This window comes from Grammomys surdaster, unplaced genomic scaffold (genome assembly GCF_004785775.1).
Source record: "Grammomys surdaster isolate TR1022 unplaced genomic scaffold, NIH_TR_1.0 127, whole genome shotgun sequence".
Taxonomy (NCBI): domain Eukaryota; kingdom Metazoa; phylum Chordata; class Mammalia; order Rodentia; family Muridae; genus Grammomys; species Grammomys surdaster.
In genome coordinates this window covers 10,466,802-10,479,850 of record NW_021604585.1, presented here as the reverse complement: position 1 = coordinate 10,479,850, position 13,049 = coordinate 10,466,802, and the positions used below count along the sequence as shown (strand labels likewise).

Genomic DNA, 13,049 nt, shown 5'->3' with positions numbered 1-13,049 from the left:
CACACACACACACACACACACACCACATATGCGTGCACACACGCACACACACACAAAATGAGAGGGAGATTTTAAGGACTAGGCTTATGAATTAAGGAGATGGCACGTTTAAACTATGCAGGCAAGCCAGTTAGGTAGAAGATACAGGTAAGCAAGACGAAGCAGCCTTGAGTCTTAGATCAATGGGTCACACCTACACCTGAATGACAAAAAAGCAGGACTTCTCTCCAGGCAGAATTCTTCTTTAGTCTTGGAACTGATTGCATAAGGCTGGCCCACACTGTGCAAAGTCATCCACCTTAAGTAAAAGCAACTGTGGATGCTCACATCACACTAGCTAGGTAATGTTGGGCCAAACAACAGAGCCATTTGCTCATCCAAATGGACATACTAAAAGAAGTAAAGCATCGTAAGAACTTCAGGAATGATGAGACAAATGCCTAGAGAAACTAAGGAGTCATGTGGTGGAAAATATCTAGAATCCCAACACAGGGCGAGGGTGGAGGGAGCAGGGGAGCTAAAGAAGAAAGATTAGGAGATGAAGCTAGCCTGGGCTACATAATGAGATACTATCTCAAAAACACAAACAAAACCTGCAGGCTGGAAGGATGCCCTGACCAAGGATGTTGTCTCTCTGGATAAAGACCTAGTGGTTCTTTAAAGGAGCCTCTTTGGCCCTCCTGAGAGAGTTCTTATGTTGTTGCAATAGACAATAAGAGACAGCGGGATACTGACAGGGCTCGGGACAGTGTCCTGAGAGAGGAGGACCCAGCATGAGACTGTGGGTGACAAAAATTCTAGGGCTCGGAGGATGCTAAAAAAGAAGTACTTGGGATTCGTGTGAGCCAGGGTTGTTAAATGGATATATACTTAGTCTGATACCATATCAGGCTCTGAGGAGGCCAGGAAATTTCTGAGAATTCTATGATCCATTAGGAAGAACTGGCCATGATGTGTCAGTCTCTCCTCATTCAAGGTCTTTCTCCATCCCTGAAGCTATCTCTGAGGACCCCTCAGTAGAATGAGACCAAGGAGCAGCATGGCCCCTGCTGAGAGTCTGTGCCCTTTAGCCTTTGTACCCTGACACTACCAACTGTAAGTGCTTACGGGTTAGGACTTCATCACCTCCTTCCTGCCCACCCCTTGACGTCACCATCCCCATCTCTGGTTTGCTTCTTCCTCAGAGAACCATGGACTCTCACAGAGAAAAAAAATCCATAAAGGGTGTTTAGTCCGAGAATTTTATTCTAGCCAACTCTCCAGAGATGGGACCCACGAACACAGAATAAGCACCAGCCAGTGGGTAGGAGACTGCAGGGGCTGGAACAAGAGTCTCTGACCGCACCTCATCCCGGAAATGCTACACTCAACCCTCAGCCCCTTGAGACTGCATTTTCTTATGGGGGCAAACATCAATAAATGGTGATTCAGCCTGGGAAAATGAGAGAGGAGCTTGCTTACATTCATTGCAAAAGAAATCATCTTGCTGGGCCAAGGATATTAAGGAAAACACTGGCCTCGTATCAACAACAATGACCTTGACACTTCTTCACGTGCCTCCTGCCTATTTCATCTCTTATCAAAAATGAATAAAATGCTGAATGATAATCCACAAGAACAAACCATACATTTTTTTAAAAAAAAATTTCTAAATAGTGACATGAAATTCCAGAGGCTTTGTAAGGTACAGTGTAGCTCCCACAGCAGGCTTCTCCAGATCTGAGAACACAGGGGTGTCTGGTACTGGGGCTACCCTAGGGCAGTCTATCAGCTGAGAATCTGGTGGAGAGGCAGAATGCAGGAGAAGGGCCTGGGCTTTAAGGCCCTGCCTTTACTGTTGAAAGGGCCTGGTGTGGGAACCAGAGGTGTGGTGCCAAGGGGAGGGCCAGCTAGAGTCATAATCTTTAGGAATGATTTACAGAACATCACTGAGCCACCCTTTCTGTTTATGCAGCCACACGGAGTTTTGGCACCTATGGCTTCAAGTCATTTATATGAATAGGTTATTTTTCTTACTGTAGACTTTGTACTTTTTTCAAAAGGGGCTAAGTGCCCCCCCAGAGGATAATTCTTCCAAGAACCTTTCACCATTGGGTTTTCCATCACCTCTGTCAGTGAGGGCCACTTGGCCAGAGCCAATTCCCAGCTCTCCATATTGTGTGACTTGGAGTCATCTGCGTGGCTTTGAGAGTCCCACAGAGAGGGAGAGTCCACGGAGCTACTGCTCCAAGCTCCCTTCAGAACAAAAGACAGGCCATCAGCTAAGAAAAGGAAAGGCCCAGGGGAGAGACCCTGCTGGGACAGGGAAAAAGAAAAAAGCCATCTACTAACAGAATAAAGTTACCCTCTGCTTGTTCAAACCAGGATAGAGGTGGGAAACCAGAAACGGAATTTGCACCAATTTAATAAAGACACCTCTTCCATTGCAATAGGTTTTTTTCATCCCTACTTAAAAGCAAGCAAGCAAACAAACAAACAAACAAAACCCTTTCTCTGCAAAATATGCCAAAAACAGAAGTGAAAAAAATGACATCATCCCTCATACAAACCTTGAGAGGGACTTTAAAGAACACCCTGGGGGACAGACCCTATCCCATGAGCCAACCAGCTAAGAAAGGGTCACCTTTAGCTCTGTCCCAGAGGGAGACATTGGGATGCTCTATAATCTCAACTGGCTGGCTGTTCCCCCCAAAACAGAAGGAACTTGAAGCGTTCAGAAGAAATGCTTCAGAAGCAGAAAACAGGGTTAAGGAGACCTGGGCTTCCACGACCCTGCAACTGAAGCAATGATGTATCCATCACTCCGACTCCTGTGTACTTCACCCAAGGGACTTACACAGTAGAAGATTTCACAGATGTCAACAGCAGTCAGAACAGAGGCAGTGTAGCATGGTAGCCAAGAGCATAGCCTTTGGGTTTCTCCCACTTAGCTCTTGATCTTGAGTCTCAAAGTTCCTTACCTGTACAAGCAGGGTAGCCCCTACATGTGCCCCACGAGGTATTTATGATAAGATGAGAATTAAGTTGTAGCTCAGAGGTAGGGTGCTTATTTAGCATGTATAAGGCATTCATTTAGATACCTGACACCTCAAAGTAAAGGTTCAACATTTACCCTGATGCTACAGTGAAGTGGACAGTGGTAACTGCTGTTAAAATTAACCAGACTAAGGTGGCAGTGTCCTCAATTCCAAGGGACGTATATCCAATCTTATTCCTATGTTTGACCTGCTTCCTCAATTGGCCTGTAATGGCTGACCAAGGAACAGGTTACAGAAGCAGTCTACCCTGGTACATACAAGGCATACAGTTCAGAGGACATATATATATATCTGGTGCTGTTTGTATTTTTTGATGTTAATTCTGCTCTCCTGGGAAGGGCTGTGGACAAGGAGTGAGTCACGCACTCAGGTGACTTCTTGTGAACCAATCCCCTAATGAATAAAGGAGCCAATCACTGGGCGAGTAGGGGGACTAAGGAAGCAGGAGAGAGATAGAGTCTCTTTGGACAGGATAGTGTGAGGACAAGATGCAGCTACTAGTGTCTCCCGCTTTCTATAGTGGGTCTGCCAGGATTTGCCACCGGAAGATTTAGATTTATAATAGATACAAGATTAGGATTCTAGTTGTTGCGTCCAGAGACTGAGTTACCATTGTTTCTCAACTAAGTTTGTGTGGTGGTTTCCTTCCCACAGTGGTTCTACTGGGTTCCAGAGAGAAAGGAACGGCAGCAGGTATGGGTTTGCCAGATGTGCACCACAGAGGCCATGGTGGGTTTTGAAGCACGGGGCTGGCATGGTAGCAACCCACCAGTGAGAACCTAGTGAGTTGTGTGGAGAGATTTTGGGAGCTCAGGGCCAGAGAGTGTGCCAAGATGAAAACACCCCGCTGGTGTCATGTGGCCCACCAGTGCTGGGCATAGCACGGGAACATGCCACTTCTCTTTTTAAATAGTTTTTTAACATTTCTCGCAATGGCACATCACTGACTCTGCCTTTGGGACACTACTACCCAATGGCCAGCCCTTTCTTACATGCTCACTGTGTTGTTTTCTGACTATCTGAGGCTTAGTGCTTCATGAGTTCTGATGGGCTTAGAGCCCTGCATGAGTCCTGGCTGGACTCTTGTTTTCTCATTGCAAGGTCAGTGGTGTGGGGAGCTTCCCCCTCCTAACCCTATGCTTCTCCCTCTATTAGTTCACACACTTATAGTTAGACAGGAGCAGGCATACCTTACCAGACTTAGCTGCTCAAGTCACTGGAAGCTGAGAAGCAGGAAGAGGCAGAGTCAAGAGCAAGCATTTCCCTTGTACCTCTTACTTCCTTGAGATACTGTTATGTGGCCCACTAGCCACAACTAGCTTGCTGTGCTTCTGAGAAGTTCCATCTTCAGGCAGAACTAACATCCCATATCCCCTGTGCTGGCTGAGGGCAGCTCTCCCCCAGGGGTAAGCGTGCCGTTAGGATGAAGCATCATGGGTGAAGAGGAATAAGGAAACAGTACAACCATCCTGTGTAAATAGAACCTAAAATGGCCAAGCATGGCTCACCATGGTCTGACGTGGTAAACACCCACTTCCTACACAGACAGATTGTGAGCTCTTGGGGAGAGGTGGGGGATTTCTTCTGAGTTGGATTGCCCCAATTTAGCACATAAAAATCTTTTCTCTCAACTTCCCTCACCCCAAAGCATCACTGACTCCCCTGACTAATGCCTCAAAGCCAAGAGAGAGACCCTTTCCTCCAAATTACTAGGAAATACTTCACAGGAGTTCTGTAGTGGCAGGTACCAGGAAGCAGTACCCTGGCATCTTCCCAGATTTTCTTGGTAATTTCATTGACCCTACCTGCAGGCTCTGTACCAGACCAAAATACAGAAAACTCAACTTCAAGCAAAAGAAGAAGAAAAGATATAGACAAAGGGAAAAGATAAAAGTGGGTTTCTTAAAAAAATTGTCAAAATGAAGTATACCTTTACTCCCTCCCCTCAGAATACTAATACTGTATGGGCAGTGATAAGCTTCACATCCTGGTTCCTAGCAAAGTCATCTTTACACACATAAAGGAGGCTCTCAGACTAAAGCCAAGGCCATCACTGGCTTTCAGAAGCTTGGGATGAATCAATTACAGTACCTAAGCAGGTTCTTTCACAGCAGCTTAACAACTGAGGACAAAAGGAACATAGTGGGCCCTGGTTTTGCTGTGGAACATCAAACTGCACATGAAACTCACTTCTGAAAACAAGACTTTTACAGGCAGAGGAAGTCCCAGAGGCTGAATCCTATGGCCACATGACTCCCATCCCATCACTAGAAGCAGACAATGAGGTGACAGAGTAAGGTAACCAAGAAAGGCAATGTTAGAGCGAGGTAAAACTGGACTATAGATCTCTCTCTCTCTGAGGCCTCCAAATAAGAGTCAGCTTTCTTCTCAGCGAAATATAAAAAACAAAAAAAAAACAAAAAAACAAAAAAAACAACAACAAAAACAAAAGCAGAAAAAGGACAAAGTCTTTGCTGCCAGAGGAATGTCCTGGGAAGAACCATATGGCCTCATCCTGGTCTCAATTCTATTGGCCATTATTGACCGAAGTATCTTCATGAGCTCAAAGGGCAGATAGCCTAAAAGGCCAGTTACCGAGTGTGTATTCATATAGATATTTTAAACGCACACAAGCCTGGGCCGGTCCTAGTTGCTTATGCTGGTAGATTACTCATTCTTCCTCCCAATCACGTCATGTGTGAGATTCCAGGTGGCTGTGGGGTATTTGCTTACAAGGCTACCACTGGTTTCCTTGCAAGCTGTTTATTTTTCCAGCCTCAGATCATTACATCAGCCCACGGTTTCCAGTTGGGCAAAGAGTAGAAATTTGTGGGGGTGGGGATCCAGCCAGAAGGTGTCATTGCCTCCGTGACCCCAAGCCCCAGTCATAACAGCTATCCCAGAAGAAACTTCCTGCGTAGAATCAACTGTGGCAAATGGCCCAGAAGCCTGCCTCGAAGAACAATGTTGCACCCAAATGAGTAAGGGCAAGAATACTGTCCACCTACATACGTGGGACATGTGTATGAGCCCTGAGCTAACACGGACATTCTCTGCAAAAAGAAACGGGACTCTTGATTCATTGCAAAATGTCAAAGAAATGTGTTTCCACTTTGAGTCCCTAATGAGGGTTCTGTCTCCAGGGAACAGAATGGCCATAAGGTGCTTCATCCACAGACACATGCGTGCTGGTCACCGAGGTACGGATAAAAGGTGTTAGGATTTAAATCCTGGGGGCAGGTTCTGGGGCCTTCTTGCAGTCCCCGATTATATCAAGAAAGAGTTTTGTAGGAAAGACAAAGAGAATGGAAAGGAAAAGATACGGACACAGAAACAAAAGTAGAGGGTATAGGTGCTAGCCTAAGCTCCCAGGGCAAAAGAAGCATGTAGGAGCCTTGGAGCATCACCATGGCACACAAGGAACATGGTGGCCACGTCCATGACCTTAGTTCCTAAGAGACTGTGCTTTCTCAGAAGAGGAAGCACAGTGTTTTGCCAAATAGAAACAAAAAGACACAAATCATAAAGAGATTTTTTAAAAAAGACTAAAAAAGTATCTTCATATAGTCAGCTTAACCCCAGGGATGAAATGAAGGGTCACATGAAGGTGACCCTTCTTGTTATCTTATCTTTTTACCTTCTATAAATAGAGATGGCTTAAACATATTTTAAATGCTAGGTATTTTAAGAAATGTCACAATATCTAACTCTGAATTTAAAAAGAGAAAGAAAGAAATTCAGCAGGAGTTCATATTTCCTTGAAAAAGCAGCAGAGACTCTGGCCAACACTCCTCTAGGACATGCTGCTCCCAAATTCTGGGGTGTCAGCTGACCAGGAACATCATCTTCCCAGATACAGAAAGTTCTCCCGGAGCCACGGGTGCTTGTAAAAGAGGCATCTGAGGGAGGTGGTCATATAGAAGAGGACCAGAAAGGCTAACCTGAGTATGCTGAACTTGCCAAGGACTCAAAAGGCAACAGCAGCCATGTGAGCACATGGTAAAGCTTTCCAGAAAGGGCCAGAACTTCCAGCAGGGGAGAAGACTGGATAGAACGTCTGCGGGCGAGCGTGTGTCATGTTATTGCACAACTTCAGGCGCCCAATGGAACCTTTCCAACATCAACAGTCCCCAGGCCAGAAAACAAACCTGGCGTCACAGGGTCTGAGTGTGAAAAAAGGATGTTTGGGGTGTAAAAGAAACTGGAATTGCTTTTTTTTTTCTTCTGAGAGAAGGCTCAGAAGACGAGCTCTCATCCAGGCATACTCCACAGAGTCTGACTCCTACCTCCCTGTGAATGTGGTGAAGTTCACCTGAACGGAGAGTCTTCCATTAAAGTCTAACAAAATGCCATCTCAGGTGTTTAACTTTAATGTTCCAGTCCTCACTAAAAACTGATTGGCCAGACTCACATCCTCATCAAAGGATGTTGAAGTCTTTATTAACTGAATGTGCCAACGTTTGAGAATGGGCTAGCACAATGTAATAAAGGCACTCCACCAAAGCAGCTTTGCTTTGTTATTTTAAAATCATTTACGGTAAACCTATGTGCCCAGAATTATGTGCCTAAAACTGAAGCTACACAAAATCCTGAAGGGCAGTAACCTCATTTTACATATAAGGAAAGGAAGACTCAGAATTTGACTGGCTGCCCCAGGCAAGGAGGGCCAGTCTTGGAAACCAGGTCTGCGTGTCTGTCTGATTCCAAAGCCTATGCTTTGACCAGTATGTGGTTTGTGTATAAAAGATTCCCTGCCCCACTGCCTGAAAATCCAGACCTCAGGATGCTTCTGTGACCACTAGCTGCGAGAGTATGCACCAGAACAGGATGGTAAGACTTGGGAATGGTGAGCGGATGACATCTTGTGAGTGCCCAAGAGTCCCTGTGATGGTGCAGGCTTACCTGGAACATCATGGAGCATCTCAGGAGCCACAGCTCCTACTTCTGCTTGGTCTATGAAGGGGCCAAAAAACTTGGGTGAGACAATCCCCATCCACATACCTCCCACTCCTGCCATATTCAGTTATGCACACTGGAGAACAGAAAATTTCCTTTGCGAAAGATCATAAAGTAAATATTTTTAAGTTTTACTAGCCACATAAGCTCTGTGACAGCTATCTAAGCTTATTCTTGTGGATGCAAATGGCCATAAACAACACAGAGATGAATGAGTGTCACAGTGTCCTAATAAAACCTTATTTGCAAAAACAGTCAAGTGGTTTGGCCACTTGTTATCCGCTGTATCCTCTTGTAGAACAGTGTCTTTTATACCTGATTTCATCAAGTCCAGCCAGGTGATAATGGCAGAGAATATTCTAGTCTGCTAAGCAAATATTAAAACATCAAAGACTAATAATTTTCTTTGATCTATTTCTTCTAAAGAACAGTTAGCTCTCCTGCAACTATCCTTCCTATATACTAACCTTATAGAGTCAACAGCTATGAAAACTAAAGGTGGCTGGATCACTACAAGAAGAAGATGGTTGTACTTGCCTCGAAACCATTGCTCAACATGACCCTATCATGATACAATAGAAAACTACATAAACCAACAGAGGTGACAATCGGAGTTAACATGATCACTTTATCACAGCTCAGAAAGACAGGTGCCACTAGCTCCCTCTACCCTAACCACAATAAGCACTGTCATTGGTTAAAGTGTCGTGGACACGTCTGTAATCTTAGCACTCAGGAAGTTGAGGTAAGAGGACTTTGAGTTCCTGGCTACTCCAGGCTATATATCAAGACACTATCTCAAAACTCAAGGGTTGGAGATGTTTATCAATGGTAAAATGCCCACATAGCATGCACAGGGTCATAGCATGCTAGCACCCAAAAACAAAATACCATCATGTTATTGTTACCAACAATCTAAATAATAATAATAATGCATACATACATCTAAAATTCACCATTTAGCCAGGTATCAGTCAAGAAACACACAGACATTAACTCAATGAACCTTTTGAAGGACAGACCATGATCTTACTCTACAGTTAAGAAATGATTTTTATCTGACTACAGTCACTCAGTGTGTGTTAGAATCAAGATATGCACCTAGATTTTGCCAATTCCAAAGCCTGTGCTTTAACTGACGTACTATTCTGTTATACTCTCACCCAAGAGTGCTCACACAGCCTCCCTCATGTCCCCATCCCACACTTCCATCTCATATCCAGTAGTAAGTCAGTCACACAGAGAAATACTGACCAGCCCAAGCCCTACAGAAAGCCCACCACTGTGTTGTAGTTTCACCTCTGTCTCACACCCTGGACTGTAGTCTCCATGATACCACCTCTAGTATAGACCCAGCACACAAATAAAGTAGAGGTGCCACTGATAGCACACCCATTCACTGCTCAGTGGTCACACTAAACTCTGCCTGTCCCTTTAATGGTGAGAAATTCTTTGTTCATAGGCCTTGCCACCAACAAGGCTACATTAAGCTCAACCTACAACATAAATTATGTTAAGTGATATTTCTCATAATGGTATCTTAAGTAAAAGTATGAGTCTCTGCCAGCGACACAGTTCTGGTTTGCTATGACCTTTTCCTGCGGGTGAATATTGAGTCTTTATTGATGGCCAGTGAACTTAGTTGAGTCTAATCTCTGTAGGCACCAAATACTGTTTTAAGTAAATCCTACGGATGTGACTACTCTTCAAAATTTAACATGTCTGTACCATCACTATTCCCAAAGCCTCAAAAGGTCAGCTCAGAAGGGGCGTGGCAACAAGCAGTTTTGAAATCTCAAAACAGAGGAACTAAGTCTGTTGGGCCTGAAGTCCAACTTCCGTATGCCCAGTCTGCTTCTTTCAAATTCCCCTGCACGGCATTCAGAAAGGCATTCCAAATATTAAGACACATTGACAAATGTTGTCATCCAAACAGATCAACTGCTCATAGAAGTTGATCCTGGCTATGGTAAAAAGAAAGAAAGAAAGGAAGGAAGAAAGGAAGGAAGGAAGGAAGGAAGGAAGGAAGGAAGGAAGGAAGGAAGGAAGGAAGGAAGGAAGGGAAAGAAGGAAGGAAGGAAGGAAGGAAGGAAGGAAGGAAGGAAGGAAGGAAGGAGGAAAACCAGAAGGGGGCTAATTCATCTGATCTCCTTATGTGATAGCTGCAGAAAATGAAGATAATACAAATGAAATGGCTCGTGTAAAACTTGACAGAATGGAACAACCCCAGCACACAGGAGGCTGGGGTGGGAAGGGCACAGGTTTGAGACTGCCTTGGGCTGCATAATGAGACTCTGTCTTAGAAAAGGAATCAGGGAGAAAACAGAAGAGGAGGCAGTGGAGGGGTGAGGTTGGGGTGAAAGGAGGAGGAGGAAGGGAAGGCAGATGGGAGGAGGAAAAAGGAAACAGAGAGAAGAAAACAAGCCCACATGATAAGAAGTCACAGAACAACTATGGGGCACCAAGGGACAGAGGGTTGGATTCATATATAACTCAAGGAAGGTTATTTACCTGAATTTCTTACATTGGTGTTATTCAACTTGGAATCTTTGATTACCAAATGCTTGATCCATAAGGTGGGGGCTGTGATTTCTAGAAAAAAACAAGAGAGAGAGAGAATGAATGTGCACATGTGGGCAAACAGAAGTATACAACATAGAATGTAACCCAGATTTGTAATAAGCTTTTTAGAAGCCCAGGCATTAAAGCTTCCGCTATCTCCCTCTTGGCATATCGACCTTATCCCAGTGCCAACACACTCTCTCTTCCTTGCGACGGAAGTGCTTCTGCCCATCGGTTTTTAAGAGACAACTAGGGCATCCTGTGCTGAGACCCAGAGTGGTCAGAACCCAGAGGCACCGAGCCACTCCATCAAGGAATAAAAATATTATCCCAGGAGGTGAGGAACATGGGCCAAGCCAAGTCCCTCTCAGCTGCTTCCCTGGGAGAAGATTTAAAAGGGATAAATCAACAAAGGAATGCCAAACACACCACAGAGACCATTTTAGAGGAAACAGCTGAACCACCGGCAGATTCAGCCTGCAGAGCCTCTGCTCCATGTGGGGAGGAAGGGACTGAGTTGTGCACAAATTGTGACCCCCTTGTCACAGTCAGTTGGAACACATGCCAGGCACCTTCATCTAGGGCACCCCAGGGTAGCTGCAGGCTCTCAGTAGACTGAGGGTGTGGAAATCATGTGGGGTCACCTAAACATACTTTGTAGCAACCCAATATTATATGACAGCACCAGGATGGTCTTCCCAGATGACAGCATCTATATTCCCTTCTTAAACCCCTAAGACCCATACTTTCTAATGACAAAGGAGGGTGTTTGTGGATCATGGAGGACCCCCTTTCAGTTCTCACTGAGCTGTACCTACAGTAGGAGCATCCCTAGTCATGAGGCTTGGCTTTGTTGAATTTCTCTGTTCCTCTGTCCAATGATCCAGGTACACTCAGCAGAGGACTGGTAAAATCTTCTATATGATATATTCTGAATGCTGAACTTCACTGTCAAGCTTTCTGGAAACCTTACTCTCCCTGTATACAGGGATCTAGAGCACTCGGTAAAGTCCTCACAGAATAGAAGCCCAAGTACCTTCACCTTGAGCAGCAGCCGTGCTTCTGCACCCCAGCTCCTCCAATCCACTCCCCTTACCTCCTGGGACTCCTGATCTTGAGTTGGTCACCATCTACTTACCTAGAATGTGTCTCCCAAATGTCTTAACTCTCCCAAATCCCCATGCCCTACCCCAGCCAGCCCCACTCCCCAATCCCTTTCTTCTACTTCTCTAACGGTGGACCAAAACCCACACCTTCCCCTCCTTGCTCCCGGCCAGTCCTTGATGCCTGGAACACCCTGATTCCTTCCTTCTCCTCAAAAGCTCTAGCTCGTGACCCACATCTTCACCACTCTTCCCAGAACAATGGCAACTCTTTCTTCCATACATGTCTATCACAATGAAGACCAGGACCACAGAACTCAGTTCAAGAAGCTCTCTCCTGGCTGTCATGAGAGCAAGACTGACATTCATATACCTCCTCTTCATCCCACAAGGACCCCACACTGCTCTAGGCACAGAGTGCAGCTGCAAGTGCTGAGTCACAGGCTGAAGAGACGCCCCCAGTCTCACTGCCTTTCCCACCATGACTCCCTGGTCTTGGCATTCTGGGAGGGTCTGTCTAAATCATGTTTTTATTGGACATTGGGCTACAGGCAGGAAGCCTGAGAGGAACAGAGAGCCATTCCAGAAGTAGAGAGTGTGTACTAATTACTTGGAGGCTTCACATTTTTTAAAGGTTAGAACAACCCAGTTTACACTGGGAAAATTTGAAATTAAAAACTAAAATAATAATAATAATAATGGAACTTAAACATGTAAAGCTAATATCTTGCCCAATTCTGAACATGGGTGGAGAGAATAAGATTAGAAGCTAATATGGAGGGCTTACCATCTCCATCGAACACAGGCTGGGTCTCCATCGTGGGTGTGGGTTTAGAGCCATCATCTGAATTGAGGGTTAAAAAGAAACGAAAGGAGACTACCATTATTGAGGTAAATACTATCTACTCTCAGAACTGTTGAATGCTTGGGGTTTGTACAAGGCCGAAGAAAGAGGGAGAGGAAGAAGGGAGAGACGACAATAAAGCAAACCCAGGTGTGAGATCATCCCAGGGACTCACAAGGAGCTAGGTCTCACGGCAATGGAGGCCCCTTTCTCATAAACCTGAAGATGCTGTAGGACTCTCCCAGCCCATCCCCCACACCACAGCAGAATAGGGCAGGAAGCCTCTCCACCAGCCTCCCTGAGCTTAGGTAGGTTGGGTTAACACTGGCAGCCTCATGGCTTAAAAGCTTGTCTTCACTTTCTTCCTTGTCCTCCAGTAAAAAATAAACAGGTTCGAAACTTTCCTAACGGCCCTGGTTAGCTTAGACCAGGGTGCTACTTCCTTCTAGACAACTAACTGTCTCTCCATCCTTGCCTTAACTAGAGAAGATAAGAAGCATCTCTCTCTCTCTCTCTCTCTCTCTCTCTCTCTCTCTCTCTCTCTCT

The 13,049-nt window shown here is 45.2% G+C and overlaps 1 protein-coding gene across 2 annotated transcripts in view; it reads right to left on the bottom strand.

The window, feature by feature from the left end:
- Smoc1 (SPARC related modular calcium binding 1) overlaps window positions 1-13,049 on the bottom strand; it is a 153,622-nt gene that overhangs the window by 21,127 nt on the left and 119,446 nt on the right. The window contains exons 6-7 of one of the 2 annotated variants that reach the window (XM_028789650.1): window positions 12,447-12,503; window positions 10,506-10,586 (exon numbers count right to left, since the gene is read on the bottom strand). In XM_028789650.1, coding sequence (XP_028645483.1) covers window positions 10,506-10,586; window positions 12,447-12,503 — 138 coding nt within the window. Of the gene's footprint in view, window positions 1-10,505; window positions 10,587-12,446; window positions 12,537-13,049 lie in introns of both variants that reach the window. The other variant, XM_028789646.1, reaches the window with a different exon arrangement.